This window comes from Capricornis sumatraensis, chromosome 8, assembly GCF_032405125.1.
Source record: "Capricornis sumatraensis isolate serow.1 chromosome 8, serow.2, whole genome shotgun sequence".
NCBI classification, from domain to species: domain Eukaryota; kingdom Metazoa; phylum Chordata; class Mammalia; order Artiodactyla; family Bovidae; genus Capricornis; species Capricornis sumatraensis.
In genome coordinates this window covers 75990271-76012853 of record NC_091076.1, presented here as the reverse complement: position 1 = coordinate 76012853, position 22583 = coordinate 75990271, and the positions used below count along the sequence as shown (strand labels likewise).

The following is a 22583-nucleotide window of genomic DNA, read 5'->3' as shown; positions in this document are numbered from 1 at the left end:
CAGCTTCATCTCATCCTAATTTGGCTTCTAGACAAGCTCAGATAGAAGTACTGCAATGTGGGAATGGTTACGTGATGCCACGGCCATACAGTGGACTGTAATACAGCCATTGAAAGTGTTTTCAAAGTCTTTTATGATGGAAATGCTCACAGCAGAATGTTAAATGGGGCACAGCTAAATCAGGGAGTGGGGGCTACAGGCTTAATTAGGGCTGACTGGGCAGGGGCGCCAGGAGCAGCAGATGCCAGAGGTGGGGCACAAAAGCAGGAAAAGAGGGGGCGCCTTCCTTGGGCCATGCCCCAGTTTTGAGCACCATCTGAGGTTTATTTGTGGCTCCCAATAAAAATCTCTGCAGTTTTTTTTTCTTTGCTAGTTAGTTACAGTGGATTTGGGGAGCTCCCAGAATGTAGTTTGACAAGGAAATAACATTTTGGGCCACATCAGCATCTTAATGATCTGACTGTCTGCCAACAAGAGCAACTTGACCCATGTAAATGTGTTTTTAAACACAGTAAAATGATCTTGTCTAATTTTCTGCGATCGTGTCGGAGCTGGAAGAAAACCTGCTCATTCTCAGTCCTCTGGATCCTGTCACCTCCTTCATTTGGACAGGAGGTGAGAATGAGCTGAGCTGTTTGCAGTGCTGCCCATTCAGGTGAGGGGTCATTAATTTTGAAGCCCCGTATTGGTGCACAAGTAGACAGGCCCTTTATGGGAGCGTGTGTTCCACAGCAGGGCTGATGTGTGAAATCCAGCACCATCTGTAAATAGGTTACTAACGTGTGAAGCTTCAGCTATTAACCCTTGTGATCTGAGGCTTGTTCTCCCAGTGACTGCTAGTAGTTCTACCGAGAAAGGCATCGCAGGGAGAGGTGTTATCCTTTGCGCCTACCCCCTTTTAGCCTCTTTTGGGGTGTGTGAGTTCTGCATACAGAATAGTAACCACCTGGATGTTTTCCCATCGATGTATCTTCTGAGGTTTTTTTCCCTTGTCCATTTAATGGAGGTGCTAACCCAGCCGCCTGTATGATGGAAAAGCACAGATTAACTCTGAGCCTACTTGTTCTCTGCTGGGCGGTGGCCTGACCAAATCCCCTTGGATCTTGATAGATGCAGTCCATCCTGCGTGGCCCCATTCCCTCCACTGGGCATGAAATTTCACATCTCTGCCAAGGATTGGGTCTGTACGGGTCTAGGTTTTATGAATTAGTACCTCTATCTGCTGTCTGGGGCTCCAGTCTGTGGAGAGCCATCACCCAAGGGGACACTTTAATGTTTGCCCCAAGCTATCTTGAGGTGGCACCTTTGAGGCTGGAGACATGGAAGGGGGCTAGTGAGGCAGTGCTTCCAGTAGAGAAGAGTGGATACAGGGAGATGGCCCAGTGCCCCCACCGCCACCCCATATGTTAGCCTCCCCCAGACTCAGACCAACCAATCTGCCGAGAATCTACTCTCTGAAAGACACCTTAATAGTATGGTTGTTCCTTGAAGAACATGGTTGGAACTGTACTTGTCCACTGATACATAGATTTTTTTTCAGTGAAAAGATACCACAGTTTACATCATCAGCCACTGGTTGAATCCATGGACGTAGAACCACAGACTTGAGGAGCCGAGGATTTTGTTATCAACAGTGGGTTCTGGAACCCATTCCCTGCAGATACCAAAAGATGACTGTATTTCACTCCATCCACAAATCCCCTTATAGCTAGAGAAGTCAAGACTCCATCTGTCTGAATTTAAACTCATACCAGAACCCTAAATCATTAAACTATGCCTCCCCTTTTACAGATGATAAAATCAAGGCTCACACTGCCCAATAGTTTGTTGACAGTCATGTAAATGGGATTCAAAGCCTGGGATTCCTGGGGCTTCCAAGTGGCGCTAGTGGTAAAGAACCTGCCTGCCAATGCAGGAGACATAAGAGACATGGGCTCTATCCCTGGGTGTAGAAGATGCCCTGGAGGAGGGCATGGCAGAGCCTGGGATTCCTTATGACAAGCCTTGAACTGGGTCCACTTCCCATAACTGCCTCCCCAAACCACACAGCTGCACACCTGCATTCAGGTCAGAGGGAAACATGCTCTCAGTTCCAGGATCAGTAGGTTTACATTCAATCTGACATTTGCCTGAAAGCAAAAGTCAACGCCCTCACCCCCCATCCCCTCCATGGGCATCTCCGCTCCTTTTTGTGTTTTGAATGTTACCCAGTTCTGCCTCTGGAGGCAAGAGACTGGTCAAAGCCAACCTCCACGCTGGTTCATGGATTTCATCACAAATCTACCGCCTTCACGTGTTTGCCTCCCAGAGGTCAAGTGTGGTGTATGGCAAAGCCCTGGGCTAGGAGTCTGGAAGGCTGGCCTCTGCTCCCACTCACATACCCTGATGGTCTGAGGTTGTTGTGGGCTTTCTTCAAGCTGACTCCAAGCCTCAGTTTCCCCTTCTGAAATCTGAAGCTCTTGTCTCTGAAGTTTGGGGTGATGCTGTGTAATCCTAGAGATCCTGAGAAAGATGCCTAGAGAGGAGCAAGGACGCAGGAGAGGAGATCCCAGAGGGGGTGCTGCTCGGGGCCTCACTACTTGCTTGGTGGAAGGTCCACTCCTTGACCCGTTGGCCATGGCCAAGCCTTTGCAAATGGATTCCCACCCCACCCAGGGATTCCCAGGTGGCACAATGGTAAAGAATCCACCTGCCAATGCAAGAGACACAAGAGACACAGGCTCGATCCCTGGGTGCAGAAGATCCCATGGAGGAGGAAATGGCAACCCACTGCAATATTCTTGCCTGGAGAATCCCACGGACAGAGGAGCCTGGCGGGCTACAGTCTATAGAGTTGCAAAGAGTCAGACAGGACTGAGCACGCATCACGCCCCACCACTTGGAGAGCCCAGCCCTGGCCATGTCATGACCTGTCTCTAAGCTGAATGCCCACCCACACCACAGCCCCAGCCCACACCTGAGCTCCCATCCTGGGCACCCAGCCTCAAGTTGTAGAGGAAGTACCGGGATGAGAATGTATATCCCCCCTGCCCTCGGACACAGGCTGAGCCAGCTCCCTTTTGAGCCCCTCATCTGCTTGAAACAGTGCCACGTCTGTGCTCCCATTTTTCTGCCTTGCTTTCTTGGTTCATTTTCTCCTCTTCTTTCTCTCTGTGCATGTGTTCTGTCTGTCTCTCCGTCTCTTTGTCTCTCACTGGAGCTTGGGGTGGAGGTACAGGAAGCAAGGAGGTCGGCAGAGAGATAAGATTCATCAATATTTAATTTTTATGGAAATCCTGTCTTGGAAATCCCCAAGGGGCTGAAAATTGTTCTGTGTTTTCAGAATCCAGTGATGTTGCTGAAGAGGTTATGTTGTAAATAAAACCGCATTACTGTCTGCAGCTCTCCCGTTGCTCTGCAAACACCCGGAAACTTGACAGTTTAATCCACTCAAGGAAGCAAAAAGGTTCGGGTCACTGGTGGGGGCAGCCGAGGAATACAGGCTCCTGAGGCCTCAACATCAGAAGCTACCACCAGGGAGGGAGACAAAGCCAGGCCAACGAGCAGACTTTTTGTTTTTGTTTCTTTACCATGTGGCTGAGATTCTTGTCTGAACAGGATTCTCAGGATGGCAGAGCCCCCTGGGGTTCCTGTTGTCAGAGAGGGTTTGCTTAGATGGAGCAGACTTTCTTCTCTTTACTCATGCCCGGGACACAAGTGACCCACAGAAGGCTCATGTCAAGGTGTATTGCCAACAACTTTGGGGGGAATTGAGATCTGGAAAGGACGTTCATTCATTTATTCCTTGGTTCCTCCATCCAACATTCATTAAGCATCCACCATGGTGTCAATACTGTTCTAGGTACTGAGAATGCAGCAAAGCATGCCAGGCACTCAAAAAAATCTCAGCTTACATTTTCGTGGGTAAAGGCAGACAGTGTGTGTGTGTGTGTGTGTGTGTGTGTGTGTGTGTGTGTGTATGTTAGTCATTCAGTTGTGTCTGACTCTTTGTGCTCCCATGGAGTGTAGCCTGCCAGCCTCCTCTGTCCATGCAATTCTCCAGGCAAGAATACTGGAGTGGGTAGCCATTCCCTTCTCCAGGGGATCTTCCTGACCCAGGAATTGAACCTGGGTCTCCCACATTGCAGGCAGAGTCTTCACCATCTGAGCCACCAGGGAAGCCCCAAAGACAGATAGTAAACCAGGTGAAATAAGTGAAATAGTATCCTGAATGATGACAAGGCTGTGGAGGGGAAGAAAGCGGAGACCTTACATCCTTATGTATTTTCCCGTGGGAAATGAAGATGTGTATCCACTGAAATTCTTGTCCAGGAATGTTTATAGCAGCAAGATTCATAGTAGGTAAAACTGGAAGCAGCCCAGGGGTCCATCAAGTGAATGAATCCACAAACTGTTATGTCTACACACGGAATAATACTCAGCGATATAAAGGAGCAATCTGCTGCCAGATAAAACAACATGCGTGGACTTAAAAACTATTTTTTTTTTCCTGAAAGGAGCCAGACTCACAAACATATGTGCTGAGGGATTCTATTTATAGGCTATTCTAGAACAGACAAAACTCATCTGTGGTGATGGGAATCAGATTAGGAGGAGGGAGGGAGAGATGAGTGGGAAGGGGCTGAGGAAGCTGGTGGGAGGGAGGTGCTGTGGGTCCTGATAACCATTCATCAAACAGGCTGGGTGGTACAAGAAGGTCAGAGCATTCTTTTTTTTTTTTCATTGACAAACTGTTATTTTTAATATTTACCGTCTGATTTTTTTTTTTCAGTTGGAGTCTAATTGCCTTACAGTGCTTGTTAATTCCTGCTGCACAATAACATGAATCAGCTCTATGTATACATATATCCCCTCCCTCCTGAACCTCCCTCCCACCCTACTCCCGCTCCACCACTCTAGGCCATCACAGAGCACGGAGCTGAGCCCCCTGTACTACACAGCAGTTTCCCACCAGCCATCTGTTTAACACATGATAGTGTATATATGGCACATCATGATGGACCTACTTACAGGGCAGGAATAGAGACACAGATGCAGAGAAAGGGCTTGTGGGGCGGGATGGGAGAAGGAGAGGGCAGGATGAACTGAGAGGAGGCCAGAGCATTCTGCTGAGGCAAGTTACATGCATGAAAAAAAGCAGACAGCACAGTGAGGGGTTATGGCATGTCTCGGTGATGGCAGGAGGGATTTGCAGCTTGAAGTGGGGTGGCCCTGGAAGGCCTCATGGAAGAGGTCTTACAGAAAGCGAGGGAGAAAACCATGAGGGTGTCTGGGAAAGGACAGTCCAGGCAGAGGGCACAGGAAGTGACCTGCTCGGCTGCCGTAACTGAGTTCCACAGACTGCCAAGTGGCTTAAACAATGGAAATTTATTTCCTCTGAGTTCTGAAGGCTAGAAGTCCAAGATCAAGGTGTTGGCAGAGTTGAGTTCTTCCGAGGCCTGTCTCTCTGGCTCGCTGATGGCCTTCATTTCCGTGTCATCACTCCGTCTCTGTGTGTCTGGGTCTTAATCCCTTCTTATAACACCAGTCAGACTGGATGGGGGCCCATCCTAATGGTCCCATTTTAACTTCATTGCCTCTTGAAGGGCCCTGTCTCCATATCCAGTCATATTCTGAAGTATTGGGGGTGAGGGCGTCAATATGGGAAGTTTAGAGGACACGATCCAGCCAGTGTCTTCAGAAGAGCAGGAACACAGATGCAGAGCGCGGGGTGCACTCTGCTGCCGGGTGGTACCTGGGCTGCTGCTTTCCGCCGCTCGCTGTGATGAAGGTGTCAGTCTGGGACGAGCGGGGATGAGGGCTTTGCAGGAGAGGATGGATGGCAGTGAGAGAGGCCGGAGGTCGCAGTTCTTGTGATGGCTTTTCACTAACTCACAGCAGCAGGAGAGCTGGCTTCCAGAAAGCCAGCGGCCTTCTGATTGAGGGTCAGGACACAGATTCGCTTTCTGTTGAGAAATGACACGAGGGCCTCAGGGCGGGTGGAGTCTAGTCACAGATACTGATGGGGCTTGTCAGGCTATTGTTCTCTCTTGGCAAGCCCAGTGGCCCCAGGTGCCAGGGCTGGATGTCACTGCAGCTCTGACAGCAACGGCAGCTGTGGCCAAGGGGGTCCTAGTTCTGGGGTTAGGGCCCTGTTGGGGCCACTGAGTCCTCAAAGCAGTTCTTTTCTTTATGTGACTGATCAAGAGAAATGGGACAGATGAACCTATTTGCAGGGCAGGAATAGAGACACAGACAGATGCAGAGAATGGACTTGCGGACATAGCGGGGGAGACGGGGGTGGGACGAACTGGGAGATGGGGATTGACATATCCAATACCATGTGTAAAACAGCTAGTGGGAGCCTGTGAGAAAGCACAGGAAGCTCAGCTTGGTGCTGTGTGATGACCTGGATGGGTGGGATGGAGTGTGGGGGGAGGGAGGTCCATGGGGGTGTTGCCTGCATACTTGTAGCAGGTTTGCTTTGTTGTACAGCAGAAACTAATGCAACATTGTAAAGCAATCACACTCCCCCCCCCCCCGCCCCCCGCCATAAAAGGGCTAAGGACCGCAAGTGCTACTTGGGAGAGGGGCTTCCAACCTTTGCTTGATCCTGAGCTTTTGAGGCCTTGGAGGGGGAGCCAAAGTGGGAATTTTAGGAACCAGACTCTCACATGCTCCGAGTGTCTGCAGGGTGGTCTGCGGCCTACCTCTATGATGAAAGGTCTTAAGAGCTAGGAGTAGGCGAGCACCTACTGTATGCTGCGTCCTTTTTATGCATCGTCTTCCCTCCATCTCCCTACACTCTGTGGCATTAATATTATTGCCCTCTGATGACCCATGAGACAACTGAGATTTGAATGGGCCCGGGTACTGGCCCAAGGTCACACAGATACTCAACTGTTGCCCTGGGATTCGAGTCCAGGTCTGTTGGAGCGCAAACATGATGCTTTCTCTCCTACCCGGTGCTTCCTCACTGGTGTCCCTGGACATGAACTCGTGAACACCCAGAGTGACTGCTTGCCCCCAGCCTCCCATCCATGAGAAAATCCTCAACTCACGCCTCATCCAGAAAAAGCATGGGGGGATAGGTGTCCTAGTCACATTGGTCCTTGTGGTGGATCAGAGGGAGAGAAATAAGATCCTCTGACTCCTCCAGGCAGGACAACTCAAGGGATGTGTCCATTTTACAGATGGAGAAGCTAAGGTTTCAAAAAGGGAGGTGACTTGCTTACGATCTCATAGAATGTTGAAGAGCTTTTCTAGTGCAAGACGAAGCACTGAACTCTGGAAGCAGGCTGTGTGAGCGTGTGTGTGTGTGTGTGTGTGTGTGTGTGTGTATGTGTGTGTGTGTGTGTATGTGTGTGTAGGGGTGTGTAAGAATAGTGAAAGTATCCTGTCTCCTGTCCCCACGTGGCAGGAACCCTAAGAAGGAGATGTGGGCCTGGCTCCAGGTGAAATTCTGGGCACATTCTCGCAGAGGCAAAGCCTCCCCTGAGGCTGAGAGAGGAGGTGGGAGGTGGGGAGGGGCCTTCATGGGGGCTACAAGGCACCTGAGGGAACAACCCCCCTGTGTCCAGGAGAACACCCTGGGGTGTTCTCACAGGGGGGCAACCTCCCCTCCCCCTTCCTCCTAAGGGAATGCCCCACCCCCAGGCTCTCCCCACCCCCACCTCTCTGGCTGGGACACCATCCATTGTCTTTTCTGAGTGTCAAGATCCTTGGCTCTGCCAAGCCACGCTCAGAAAACGCTATTGATTTTCCTTTATTTATTTATTTATGAAATTTTTGCTGTGGGCAAAAAATAAAAAGGTTTGTTCAGCGTTTCCCCAAGCAGTGAGAAGTTTTCTCCGCCCACTGCCTCCTTTGCACATACTCAATAGACTCCTCTCATCTCTCTGCCTGGGGGAGGGGCGGGGACTCGAATCGCTCATTGTCTGCAAGAACCACCAGAGAAGCAGAGTAGAAATGAGGCTGAGTGTCCTGGTACTTGGTGCCCTGTACACAGTAGGTGTTCAAGTAATAGGTGTGGGAGAGATGGGTTGAGCGAGCCTTGGCTGATGCCCACAGGGCTGGGGGAAGGAGGCAGAGGATGGCCCATTCCTCTGTGAGAATACCCACTGCGTGCAAGGCCCAGTGTTGGGCAATTTGGACCTTTCTCATCTAGTTTTCTGGAGAAGGCAATGGCAACCCACTCCAGTACTCTTGCCTGGAAAATCCCATGGATGGAGGAGCCTGGTAGGCTGCAGTCCATGGGATCGCTAAGAGTCGGCATGACTGAGCGACTTCACTTTCACTTTTCACTTTCATGCATTGGAGAAGGAAATGGCAACCCACTCCAGTGTTCTTGCCTGGAGAATCCCAGGGACAGAGGAACCTAGTGGGCTGCCATCTATGGGGTCGCACAGAGTTGGACACGAGTGAAGCGACTTAGCAGCAGCAGCATCTAGTTTTTGGGCTTCTCAGGTGGCTCAGTGGGTAAAGAATCTGCCTGCAATGCAAGAGACGCAGGAGACTCAGGTTCAGTCCCTGGGTTGGGAAAATCCCTGGAAGGGGGAATGGCAACCCACTCCAGTATTCTTGCCTGGAGAAATCCCATGGACAGAGGAGCCTGGCAGGCTATAGTCCATAGTTGCAGAGATGGACACAACTGGATCTACGGAGCACACACGCACATCTAGTTTTCACAACGGATGTGCAAGGTGGGTTTTATTACCTTTGTTCAATGGTGACATTCAGAGAGGTTCAAAGGTAACCAGCCTGTGAACCTGAATTCACATTCAGGCTTTCTGGAGACCAGCGCCCCAGCTCTCACCGCTGTGTGGTGGGTGCAGCCTCCTGCTCAGAGGGAACCAAGAAAATGTATGTAAAAGACTTCCAGGTGGGACTTCCCTGGTGGTCCAGTGGCTGAGACTCCATGCTCCCAATGAAGGAGGCCCAGGTTCGATCCCTGGTCAGGGAACTAGATCCCACATGCTGCAACTAAAGATCCCACATATGGCATAAGACCCAGTGCAGCCAAATATATAAATGTTAAAAAATAAATAAAGGCTGCAAGGAGCGACTTGTCCTTCTCCTAACTCTGGCAGATTTCAGCAAGTCCCCATTGAGTGGATCAGCTCAGAGCAATCAAGGCCTGCCCTTGTCCACCCCTCCTGTCCTGAAGAGATGCTGTGTGGGAAACTGTCATCCACCCTGCCCACCACCCCAAAGCAGGACTGCAGAAAGAGGGGTTAGGTCGTGTCCAGGAAGGGCTGGCAGGAATTCCACAGTCTGTTGGTTAAAGATGCTGAGCACCTCACTAAGCTGCCCTTGGGTGGGCTTCTCCATCCCATTCTCACCCCTGCACACGTGCGTCCATGTGACTTCCTGAGCTGGAGTGCTGTTCCCTCCCTGGCACTCGTGACATCTCCAAGATCTCAGATCCAGTGCCCCTCCTACAAGCACCATTTGCACTCTGGTGTTAACTATAGGCTTGTCACTGGCCAGCAGTGAGCTGCTGGAGGGCAGAGTCCCATCTTGTTAAGCTTTGTCTCCCCGGATTTGGCCTCAGTGCCCGGCCCTGAAAGGATGGATAGATACCCATGTTGATCCCAAGCAGCTGGCAGGACATCCTCAGAGATCGCCCCAGTGCCTGAGCAGTGGGCGCGTGGACCTTGCTTTCACCATTCACTGGAGACACATCTCTTTTTCTCCTCCCCGGCAGGAGTTCCCCTTGGCCATCCTCCGGGGATGGGAGTGCTACTGTGCTTACTCCACCCCCCAGTTCAACCTGCGGGATGCCGTGGACAGCTCACTGTGTGGCCAGGAGTCTGAGGCCCAGAGGCTGGCGGAGTACTGTGAGGTCTACCAGACCCCTGTGCAGGGTGAGTTCCACCCCGGAGGTGAACTGGCATGCAGGGCTCTCCTTCTGTACTTGGTCTGGGAGTCTGGACTGAGTGTATGGTCCCGGGATGGGGAAGGCATCTTGGTGGGTGGTCCTATCTTGGGATAATGTGAACGGAGAGGCCTCCGCCATCCCTGGAGGCTGGACAAGGATGCAGGGATCGGTGTGAAGAGCACCTGACTTTTATCTGACTCTGGGGATGAAGGTGGTTTGAGGAAGAGCAGAAGAGGCAGGGTCCAGAGGGATAACATGGCAAGGTGGTGGGGCTGGGTGACATGGGAGCCCAGTGGCTGCTGGGACATCCCTGAGCCAGCCTGAACCTGGGGACCAGTGAGTCACCCGGGCTGTGCCCAGACCCCAGCTTCTTCCTTCTCTGAGAAGCAGGTCTGCCCCAGCTGATCTTAGGGGCTGATAAGAAGAGGAGGTGGGGAAGGTCATTGTCACCTTTATCAAACACCTATGGTGACCCACACAGCCCTGGGGCCTTGGGAGACTTTCACCTGAGGGTTCTATGTGCCCCTGACACAGCCCTGGAGGGCCTCCCAGAAAGAGGGGGCACAGAGACTAACACCGGAAGTTCTGAATCCTGATTCCTTGCTGCTCTACCTGGTGTGTGACATTGTTTTGCCCGGCCAAGACCCCCAACCCACCTCCCCTGCAGAGTCTGGAATTATCTGAGCTGGGCCAGGAGGGTTCGGCTGTGACCGCTTGAAAGACAAGGTGGGCACCCTCAGGGCACCGATTTCCACTAGACTCGTCCAGTGGGAGGGCTCGTCATCACTGTGGCTCTCTCTGGCCAGCCACAGACCCGTGCAGCCAAGGGCCAGGTGGCAAATCCCTTCCCCTCTTTGAGCCTCAGTTTTCCCATTCCATTAAATGGGGGGCTTGGGTCTGTACTTCCTGCCAAGAGGAGTCGGGCTGTGAGTCTGGGAGTCACAGTGGAAATGGGGAACCCTGAGATGACCTCTGGACTTTCAGACACTCGATGCACAGACCGGAGGTTCCTGCCCACCAAATCCAAGGTGTTCGTGGCTCTGTCAAGCTTCCCTGGAGCTGGGAACACATGGGCGCGGCACCTCATCGAGCATGCCACCGGCTTCTATACAGGGAGCTACTACTTCGACGGAACTCTCTACAACAAAGGTGAGCGAGGGCTGCCAAGAAGGGAGGAGGCAGCTCTCAGGCCCAGACCCCAGCCTCTGCAGCCCAGGTCTGCCTCGGAGCACCAGAGCTGTGCTTCTCACTCTTGAATGTGTGTCAACATCACCTTGTGTGTGCATGCTCAGTCGCTAAGTCACATCCGACTCTGTGTGACCCCAGGGACTGTTGCCCGCCAGGCTCCTCTGTCCATGGAATTTTCCAGGCAAGAATACTGGAGTGGGTAGCCATTTCCTCCTCCAGGGTATCTTCCCAACCCAGGGCTCGAACTGGCGTCTCCTATATCTCCTCATTGGCAGGCAGATTCTGTACCACTGAGCCACCTGGGAAGCCCTAAGCAATACCTTGAGGGCTTATTAATTCCACATAGATTCCTGGTTTGTACCCACCCTGCCACCAAGAGAGTATGACTTGATTAATCTGAGATGGGGCCTAGGAACTGGCATTTCTAACAAGCTCCTGTGTGATGCTGAAGCAGCCAGCTCTAGGACCGCACTTTGAGAGGAAATTCACAAGATCTGATATGGATTCAAAGGGAAAGCCTAGTCACTTAGATTCCCTCTCAATAAACATTTTTAAAATTTTCCTTAATTTTTACAGCCCTCAATAATTAGGGGAAACTGACTTCATCTGTTCATTTTTTTTTCCCCTGAGGTAAATGTAGCTTATCAAAATACTGTTTCTTAAAACTAGGTCCAAGAGTTTAATGATTTCTAATATTTCTCTTGTAGAAATAAGAGGTCTCATTATGTCAAGTAAATGAACTTTAAAACGGCTCAAATCTGTGCACTGTTTAAGACTAAGAACCTCAGATAAGCCAAGTGGGATACATATTTGGTGAAATAGATTTCTCTGTTGTCAGGTGTTACAACAGTTTCTCTGGGATTCTTAGCTCAGAGTTTGGTTTAGGGAAAGAGGATCCTATCAGTAACCTCTTAGAGAAAATAGAAAGTTCCTAAGGTTCTGTGATTACCCACAGCAGTCTTGATCTGGTTGGTAAAAAAGCCAAGGGTGTCCATATAACCCAGTCTCATCATAGTTGGGAGTCTTTTTAAAAAAAATTTTTTGAACTCATGTTTATTTTATTAGTATTATGTAGCACAGAGCTTGATGGGTGGTTTTCTTTTTATGCATTTATTTATTTGTTTATTTTTGGGCGTACTGGGTCTTTGTTGCTGCACACTTTTCCCTAGTGGTGAGCAGGGGCTACTCTCTAGTTGTGGTGCAAGGACTTCTCATCGCAGTGGCTTCTCTTGTTGCAGGGCACGAGCTCTAGGGCACTCGGGCTCAGTGGTTGTGGCTCACGGGCTTAGTTGCTCCGTGGCACTTGGAATCTTCCTGAACTGGGGATCAAACCTGTGTCTCCTGCATTGGCAGGCGGATTCTTTACCACTGAGCCACCAGGAAAGCTCATCCTTGGGAGCCTTGAGTGTTACAGCACCGATAGGCAAAGTAGCCAGATGAAGACTGTGGTCCTGCTCACTCTGGTCTCGTCCCCTGGGAACCACCTACTGTGTACAGGCTGTAGCTGCCCACCACATTCATCCAGAAGGCCTTTACCTTATTCAGACAGCTGGCTGACTTGGTCGACACATGGCTAAGTGACCCAGTGGCTCAACAGCCAGGTATCAAGGGTTGCAGTGACACTGTCTCTGAATGGCTCTAGAGATACCTGGGCGCATCTTTTAGCCTAACGGGACTGGTTAGGTATAGCCGCAGGTCACGAGCACTGCCAGAGCAATGAACACACACATGCACACATGAAATTCTCAAGGCAATTCCAGTGCCCAAACACCAAACCTGTCATGGGTGAGCCTGGTCTGAGTTATAAGGAAAAGTGGTCACTGCTGAATTAGGCTAAGATAGTACAAAAGACACCCTGGGTCTCAGGGTATCAAAGACCAGCTCGCATGCTTCCTCGGCCTGTGGATTGACTCATTCTTTCCTGGAACTTCCCAGCTGTTTGACAGAATGAATCAAAGCAAAGACTTTTGGTGTTTGGCCCATGGCAGAGATGAGCTTGAAAACATATGTTGAGTTTCATCTGATGACCCCAGACTTTCAGATTCAAAAGAGACTTGATTTTCCAGGCATCAAAGACTCCCTCGCTGCTGGCTGTAGATATGGATGCTTCCAAGCCATTCATGGGGGTGGGGGTGAGAATCCTTTATGTTTCCAAGAGCTGAAGACCAACTCATGTACATTTATAGAGTGTGTCCCCAGAGCTGATGGCATGGGCTACATTGGGATTTGGCCAGGAGATTAGCTTCAGGGGACATCTTTGCAGGAAGCCTTCTATTACCTCCCACCACACTCCCAAAGTGGTCCCCCTACTCTTTGTCCCCATAAGCCCCTATCCTCTATATTACATACACTTGGGCTGTCCCCCAAATAGCTGCTGTTGTTATTTTTTCTCTAAGTTGCGTCCAACTCCTTATGACCCCATGGACTATAGTCTGCCAGGCTCCACTGCCCATGGGATTCTCCAGGCAAGAATACTGGAGCGGGTTGCCATTTCCTTCTCTGGGGGAGCTTCCCATCCCAGGAGTCAAACCCGAGTCTCCTGGAGAGAGATTCTTTACCACTGAACCACCTGCCCTCCCCCGAATAGACTATAAGCTTAAAGACAGGCTCTGAGTCTTACTCCTTTATCCATGACATAAAGTTCAGCACAGCATGGGCACACGATGATCTTTGTTGATAAATGCATGACTCTATGTAGGGCTGGGGAGAGTCTCCGAGGATGCAAGACTGGAGTTCAGTTACAGAACTTAAGGTCAGAGGGTGGGGCTACAGTTGCTGACTGCCCTTGAGCCTGTTGATGGGGATCCCGCCCACTCCGTGGGAAGGTGGGTAGATGGCAAAGGCCTCCCAGGGACACACAAAGCCACATGGAGAGAGCCCTGGCTCTGATGCTGTGGTGCTGTGTGATCTTGAGCAAGTCACATACCCACTCTGAGCCTGCAGCCATGGTTCATTCATCAGGCTCTCTGCAACGCTCATGTGAAATAGCCATGAAGGAGCCCAAATGGGTGCATCATCAGGCCTCTGCCTCCTGACTTCCGGCACCCACAGGAGGTGCCCGATCTGCTTTCTCTTGCAGATGCCATCTTTTCCCACTTAGATGCCTCCCTTGCTCACTGTCTCTTGGGCAGGCTCAGGCCCTGTGGTTAGAGGCCGCCCCAGTGGCCCCTCAGTGCCCACCAGTGTCGGCTCTCCCTGGGGGCACAGGTTAGTGTTCACACCTGTCTGCCACTGTGGCAGTGGGGTCTCCATGATGCCTTTCTCGCCCTTGAATGGGCAGGGTTCAAGGGCGAGAAGGACCACTGGCGCAGCCGGCGTACCATCTGCGTGAAGACCCACGAGAGCGGCAGGAGGGAGATTGAGATGTTCGACTCGGCTATCCTGCTCATCCGAAACCCGTACAGGTCCCTGGTGGCTGAGTTCAACAGGAAATGTGCCGGGCACCTGGGCTACGCAGCTGACCGCAACTGGAAGAGCAAAGGTGAGCTGAAGGGGCCAGCAGGGCAGGGGACGGGCTGCCTCTTTATTCCTGGAGTCATCTGCTGACACATAGTAACTGAAGTCCTACTGTGTACCAGGCACTGAGCGAGGTGCCAGGGGTTGGCTAAAGGGGTCACGATTGCCACCCTCAAGGTGGCCACACAGTCTAAACTTTGGGTAATGGATTAGAGAGACACAAGTCAGGGTGGTGAGTGATACAAAACGAAGCTGTCAGAAATACAGCTGTGTCCAGCAGAGTGGGTGGTGTGGTGAGAAACGAGGCTGGGCAGGCTCCTGCTTCTGTCCCTGTGTGATCAGCTGAGGCTGGTGGGTGTTCTCCCCATTCCCTGACACCCTCCCCCTAGGCCACTCCCCTCTCCAGCTATTTCTGCCTCCCTCTGATTCCCCTTGAGCCAGCAGGCAGGCTGAGCTCTGATCCCTCCTGGGCCTCTTACTAGTCCAGTGACCCCAGGCAAGCTGCAGACCCTGTTTTCTGAGCCTTGCTTTTCTCACCTTAAAACCCTATAGCCCCTACCTCTTAGGGTCATTAAGATCAAAGAAAGCAAATGCTTCCCACAGCATCGCAGAGTGGCGCTAGTGGTAAAGAATCTACCTGCCAATTCAGGAGACGCAAGAGACAAGGGTTCAATCCCTGGGTAGGGAAGATCCCCTGGAGGAGGAAATGGCAACCCACTCCATTATTCTTGCCTGGAAAATTCCATGGACAGAGGAGCCTGGTGGGCTACAGTCCATGGAGTCACAAGGGTCAAATATGGCTGAGTGACTGAGCACAGAGCAACAACCCAGTTATGGAAGCTTATTTTGTTGGGGGTGATTCTTGATACTGGCACCCTTCTCTCTACTGAGGCAGGGGGTGGTGGGGGCACCAACTTTCTAAATTTGCTGGAAAAAAAAATCTCATGGACCAGATCATCTGTCCAAGATTGCAGCTCCAACCCTTGCCTTGTTGTACATCAATGGTTAAACCGGCGATCACACCCATGTATCAATAAGCATCAATTATGCACCCCATGTAGCTGCATAGGAGCACCTGGGACAGGAAACCCAGCCTGCCCAGCATCTGCCCTCACACACTGCTCAGCCCCCATCACCCAGACTGGATGATGTGCACAGTTGCCAAGGCAACATCAAGGTGAACTGAGGGTCATCTCAACAGAGATGCCCAGCCTTGCTTGTCTAATTCCGCTGTGTCCCATAGGCCTGAGACCCTGGGCTCTTCCTGTCCAGGGATGGTCACAGAGGTCAAGGTCCATCAGAGGGAGAACCAGTTCTTGGAACACTCAGACCCCATGAGTCTTGGTGTGTTTCCAAGGAAACTGCTAGGGGAAGGCGGACCCAAGGTCACATCTCCCAGGCAGGCTTGGGGCTCTTCAGAGCCCAGCCTCATAGTAACTGTCCCCCTCACGAGATCCTTCTTTGGTGGGCGGATCCGGGCGGGTTGGTCCCAGGCAGAGGGGGATGGAGCATCCTGGCCCCCAGGAGGGGAGGCCCCAGGCCCACCGGGCCCGGCTCTGACATGGTGCCCCTTCTTTTCTCTACAGAGTGGCCAGACTTTGTCAACAGCTACGCATCGTGGTGGTCCTCACACGTGCTAGACTGGCTTAAATATGGCAAGCGACTACTGGTGGTTCACTACGAGGAGCTGAGGCGCAGCCTGGTGCCCACGCTGCGGGAGATGGTGGCCTTCCTCAACGTGTCCGTGAGTGAGGAGCGCCTGCTGTGCGTGGAGAACAACAAGGAGGGCAGCTTCCGGCGGCGCGGCCGGCGCCCGCACGACCCCGAGCCCTTCACCCCCGAGATGAAGGACTTGATTAACGGCTACATCCGGACGGTGGATCAGGCCCTGCGCGACCACAACTGGGCCGGGTTGCCCCGGGAGTACGTGCCCAGATGATAGGCTCCAGGCCTGCTCTGCCCGCCCCACCGGGAGCTGGCCGCCTCCATGGGGCTGAGCTCATGCTTGCTGGGACGCTCGCCTGCCGCTGCCTCCCTGGGATGCTCAGGGGAGGGGCCTGTGCCACCTGCACGGAGGCCCGCCCTGGGGCTGCGTCCCTGCCGCACAGGGACACCTGGGCCTGACTCCCGGTCAGCAGACCCGATGTCACAGGACAGATGCAAAGAGACACACACTCCTTGCCAGACCCGCTTAGACCTGCCACGCTCCGCTCACGGTGTCCCGTTAATGCGCCTAAGCCACCACCCTGGGCGTGCCTGACATTCTCAGACTTGCAAACACAAACGTCAGTGCAGGCATGCAGACGCCAGGTTATGTGTTCCCAGGGGCTGCCTGTCTGTCTCTCTGACACACTGACACACATGTGCACCCCGAGTTCTCAGGGACCCGGGGTTTCCTGTCGCCAGCCCAGTGCAGGCTTGCTGCTCAGGGGCTTTGACTGCGGGATGCTGGGCTGGGTGGGCTTAGTGCCCCGAGGAGCCAGGACCCTGGCCTGGAGACGGGCTCACAGTCTGTGGCCGCTGGGCCAGGCAGCCCTGAGCGCACGTCTGTATCCCCCAGCGTGTGTGGTGTTGTGACCGGCTCTGTGGTCCAGCCTCTCCCCTCTCCTTGGATGGGCTGCTGGCGATACGGGCAGAGCAGAGCTGCCCGCAGACACCCCCACCTCAGGAGTGCACCCCCCGCCGCCCCATCCAATATCAGCACTCCTTGAATTGGCGCCTCCTTGTTTGGCTTCTTTCTCTGACTCTCCCCATAAAGCTGGGGACTCACGCCTTATCCCAGAAGCAGGGTGTAGGGGTGAGGAGACCAGGGGTGGGGGTGGCGGGTTGGGTGGGAGGGGGCTGGGCTTCCAGGAGAGGGCTATATGCCAGCAGTGCCAATGGAGGGGGGTGCTTGGACTGGGCAGACCCAGGAGAGATGAGTCTTGGGGGCCACTGGGCTGGTTGCCCCACCCATCTTGACAGCTCTCCGCAGGATCCCCCCACTCCTGGTCATGAGGAAGTCGGGGGCGGCACGGCCCATCAAGACCCCGGGGGGGAGAGGCCACGGCTGCAGCTTCTGCCTGACCCCTACCCGCCAGCCCTCTCGGTTCTCTGTTATTCACCCTCCACTTCCTGTCACTGGGTCTTTTTGTCGCACCCTCTGTCTCTGTTTTTGTGACACTGACATCTTTCCCACTTGGGGATATGGGAAGCTGGTGCTACCGGCACTGCTGTGTATGAGCTTACAGGCCTCCTGAGAAGATGGCCTCCTCTTCACAGCTCAGGGCCTAGAGGCGCTGGGGGAGGGGAGTGAGAAACCCAGCAAGAGAGGAGTGTGTGTGCTGGGTGTGGGGGTCAGAGAATGCATTGCAACGGCTTTGAACTGGTCCTGAGGAATCTGTAGAAATTATTCCAGTGGAGCGGAGGGGAAGGGGAATTGAAGCAGCGGGAACAGCACGTTCGAAGGCTCAGAGGCTTGGAAAAACCCTTGTGTGTTTTGAGAACAGGTGAGTGGGTGTGGGTGCGTGCCTCTGAGTCTGTGCAGGAAGAAGGTGGGAGTGGGTGGGTGAGGACAGAGGAGGGGACAGAGAAAAGGACTCTCCTCACTGCCAGCTAGTGCTCAGCCTGGGAGGGGGAGGGGTGCTGATGCTAATTACCTTCTTGGGTCACCCTTCACTACACATCTTGGGCTCAGAAATGGGGCTGCAGAGACCAGGGGGCTGAAGTCTAGAGGGTGAGGTGAAGCTGGGAGCACAGCCCAGGACAAGTGGGACCCAGGGAGGGCTGTTGAGAGCTTGGCCACACACTGACCCCTGTGAGGGAGAAAGGTGGATGGGCTTGAACTTGGGCAGCCCCTGAGTCCCTTTGCAGCTTCTCCAGGCCTGGGCTGGGCCTGCTGGTCTGACCTCTGCATTAGCAGGAGAAAGCAGCGTTGAGGGGTTTGGGAAAGCCGGGCATGGGAATGTGGGACTATCCGCTCCCTGGCTGGAGATCGGGAACTGACAGCACCCCAGTGGGGACAGGCAGAGCTGAGGGCCCTGGAGGAGAGGCCCTTCCTCAGAGGGAAGCCTCCCTAGCCTTCAATTTTTAATGAATGGCCTTGAGCATCCGTTCCTGGTGGCCTCCAAGTTCTTTTTGAGTCTTCCCCAAACCCACACCGATACTGAGGCCATTTTAGATCCTCCTAAAGCATTGCTGGGGCTCAGCTCAAGGCTGGAAAGTCCAGGGTCTTGATAAGTAATTATTGATACAGCATGGTTCAAGGATCAAGTATGCGATGAGCCCTGATGAGGCTGATTCTCCTGAGTAGTAGGAGCAGTTGAAATCCACCAGGAGTTTTCACCCTGCCTTGGAAGGGGGCCCAGGGAATACCTGCATCCCAGAGTGAACCTAGAATCTCAAAGGAGTTTGCGGCCCTGAGTGATGGAGGAGAGGGAAGCCAGTCCAGAGACTGGCTCCTGGCAGTGACCCTTACTCTCCTGGCTACGCAGACAGTCTTTGGGGAGAAGACTCAAATGTCAAGGCGTCTGAAAAGGGCAGTGGCGGGGCTGGAGGACCAACTAGGACCACAGCCAGGGCGTGGCCCCCTGGGCTTCCCCCACCACCCCAGGGCTCAGGAGAACAGTGGCCCCAGCCTGTTCTTCCTGATAGATGATGAGACTATTCCCTGCTGTACCCAGAGACCCTTGCTCCTTCAGGTGGAGGGCCACTTGCTCAGATGGCTTGGAATTTACTGTGCACCTTAGCCAGGGATGCAGATAAGTGGAATGTTGGGATCGGGGTGCATTGTGTTGAGTCAGTCCACCTGGCAAGACACCTGAACCTCAGCACCTGATCCTGGACGTTGGGTGAGTAAGATGTTAAGGCCCCATGTGCTAATGGTTCTCAGCAGTCACCCCCCCCGCCACCTCCTGAGAAGCACGGGAAGGGGATGTGTCTGTTCTTTTGGGAAAGTCTGTTTGTCCTTCAAGTTAAGCCTCATCTCTAGCTCTCAGCTTCTCCATAAAGAGGATGCTGTCCCAGCCAGCCAAGGAGTAAAACAGGCTTGGATTTAGGAGAGAAGCATGGCAGATGTAGCTAATCAGACCAGAACAGAGTACTCCTGTTTACAGATTCCAATTTTAATAGCAAGGCTGTGGAGTTGCACAAACCTGTGTTAAAACATGTAATTTTCATGGATTTCATCTCCCGTTGTGGATCAATTTGGAAAAACCAAAATATATAATTTGAAAAAACTGAAACTCATTCTTGATAATCCCAGTGATGTGTTAATGAGAGAGAAGAATAGACAGGCTTCCAAACTCTGGGAAGAAAACTGCTTAATTATGTGAGCGTCTTATAATGAAGTCTCGAGCAGCTAAAATTAGATTTGGAGTGCATGAATATGCGAGAATATTTGCACACCAGAATGCATTTTTCCCCTTAAAAGTGACAGGAGCCACTTGGTTCTTAGGGGGCCCCAAGAGGGGAAATGGAAGTGCTGGGGTTGATCTTTGTGGCTGCAAGAATTTCTGGAACTGAGGTTTGTTTTCTTTTGGCTGGAAATTTGTTGGAGGTGTTTAAAACGTGATGCTTCCAAAGTAGTTCATTAAGGTTTTGGGAGAAATTGATCGGTCTGAACCACATTGACGACCACTCAGTATTTCCTGAGTTGGCCTGAACAAGGTCGAATTAGAATAGAGTGGAAATAGGATCGAGTCTGCAGATTAAAGGGGTGGGTCATGGTCCCGGCTCTTCTCTGTTGTGATCTTAGAACAAGCCTGTTCTCTCTCTGGTCTCAGTTCCCCATCTGTAAAACGAGAGATGAGTTGGAGGCTGTTGGTTGCATCCCTGATGCTCATTTCCCCATTTCCTTTCCCAGCAGCCCCTGATGTCTCTTGGCAGGGGTGGGTTATGCTCTGCTGGGGCTGTCTCTGTCATCGTTTCTGGGGTGGGATGCATGATCTGGACCAAGCCCACACCTCATCCCATCTCTCTGGCTACAGTGATGGTCATGTTTCCTAAGGCAACGGAGCCAGAGGGAATTTCAAGACTTTCTCTGGAAATGTTGAGTAAAGGCTCTTTTTATTCACCTTGCTAGATGTCAACGAAGAAGTAGGTAATCTTGGATCTTGACAGTGGCTGTCTTGGGAATCCCTCCCAGCATGAAGCTGACAACTGAAGGGAGAGTCAGGAGGCAGAAGGAAACCAGATCCTTGGTGATGCTGTTAAGTATAGGATCTATCTTTGCCTGTGACTGGCCCCGCCTATGGATGGTTTTGTTACATGAGCCAATAAATTCCCTTTATTGTTTATGTTGAGTTGAGTTTGGTTTCTGTTACTTACAGCCCAGAGGGTTTTTACAAAGGGCTTGGATTGAGAGACCCTGGGATTCTGATATTCTCCATCTCTGTGGCAGAACTAGATGAAGACAGAGACACGAACAACAGTGAGCTGTCGGATTAAGAAGTTGCTTTTCACAGGAATGGGGGTGGATGCGAGATGCTCAGTAGGAAGTTGTGCTCTGTTAGCCAGGACAAGTAGCATTTTTAAGTTGGTACATAATGAGGTCACCTGGGTTTCCTTAGAAAAATCGATCCTCTTGATTGACCAACTCAAACCATAAATTGTCTCATTCAATCCTTACCAAATTTAGTTTCTGAGACTGAGTTGCCCAAAGTTCAAATCCTTCATTTTACAGATAAGAAAAATGAGATTGGGAACAGAGGTGGGTTTCCTATGAAGATCTGAGAATGAGTTGTGGGGGTGGCTAGGGCTCCTTCCCTGAAACCACCTGATTGCCCCTGTATTGCATCCCTATATCTTTTCCAGAAGTTTCTAGAATTGAGGCAATTGTGCACATTCAGCTTGTTTGGAAGTGACCCCACTCATTTCACTGCTAATTCTTTGCCAAGATATTTTTGGTGGGCACCTGAGTTCAGTGTTAAGGGCCACTTATCAAGCATCCCCAGGACATGAAAACTTCCTCAGAAGGAGGGAGGGCTTTTCAAAGGACTGAGGTTAGAGACAGGGACCATAATTGCCCCTTGGAAGGAAAGCTGTGACAAACCTAGACAGCATAATAAAGAGCAGAGTCATTACTTTGCTGACAAAGGTCCATATAGTCAAAGCTATGAGGCTTCCCTGGTGGCCCAGCTGGTAAAAAATCTGCCTGCAGTGTGGAAGACCTGGCTTCAATCCCTGGGTTGGGAAAAATCCCCTGGAGAAAGGAAAGGCTATCCACTCCGGTATTCTGGCCTGGAGAATCCCATGGACTGTATAGCCCATGGGGTCTCAAAGAGTTGGACACTTCATTTCACTTCATGGTTTTTCCAGTAGTCACATACAGAGTGACAGTTGGACCATAAAGAAGGCTGAGTGTCAAGGGATTAATGCTTTTGAACTGTGGTGCTGGAGAAGACTCTTGAGAGTCCCTTGGACTGCAAGGAGATCAAACCAGTTAATCCTAAAGGAAATCAACCCTGAATATTCACTGGAAGCAGCGATGCTGAAGCTGAAGCTCCAGTATTTTGGCCCCCTGATGGGAAGAGCCAACTCATTGGGAAAGACCCTGATGCTGGGAAAGATTGAAGGCAGGAGGAGAAGGGGGTGGCAGAGGATGAAGTTGTTAGATAGCATCACTGACTCAGTGGACGTGAATTTAAGCAAACTACGGGAAATAGTGAAGGACAGGGAAGCCTGGCGTGTTGCCGTCCATGGGGTTGCAGAGTTGGATATGAGTTGGTGACTGAACAGTCAATTAAATCAGGAGCTCAGAGTTCTCATTCCTTAGTCATAAGCATTCCAGGCAACAGAAAGGCCCTGCTCCTCCAAAGTATTATTAGATAAGCATCTTTGGTGGATCTGAGCCCAGCAGTCTGTATGTGTTTATGTATGTACATGCAGGTGTGGGCTCTGGCTGCTGAAGACAGCTGTCCCTTTAAATCACACGCCAGCCATCCTGACCACTACAAGTGACAAGAGTCTGGATATTGAAGAAGCCAGTCTTTGTCAGGTCTCCTTCAGAATGGATAGTGCCCTAGGAGAAGTAAAATCCTCTTAACATAAAAATGATTTTTGTTTATTTCTTCTCTTCTTCCTCTTCATTTTTTTTAATTCG

General features: G+C 51.8%; 1 protein-coding gene across 1 annotated transcript in view; it reads left to right on the top strand.

Moving 5' to 3' along the window:
- WSCD1 (WSC domain containing 1) overlaps positions 1–17019 on the top strand; it is a 31427-nt gene extending 14408 nt beyond the window's left edge. The window contains exons 5-8 of the mRNA XM_068978603.1: positions 9686–9845; positions 10844–11008; positions 14328–14528; positions 16090–17019. Of these exons, the coding sequence (XP_068834704.1) occupies positions 9686–9845; positions 10844–11008; positions 14328–14528; positions 16090–16442 (879 nt within the window). The 3' untranslated portion in view covers positions 16443–17019. The remainder of the gene's footprint in view (positions 1–9685; positions 9846–10843; positions 11009–14327; positions 14529–16089) is intronic.
- Positions 17020–22583: the final 5564 nt, after the last annotated feature.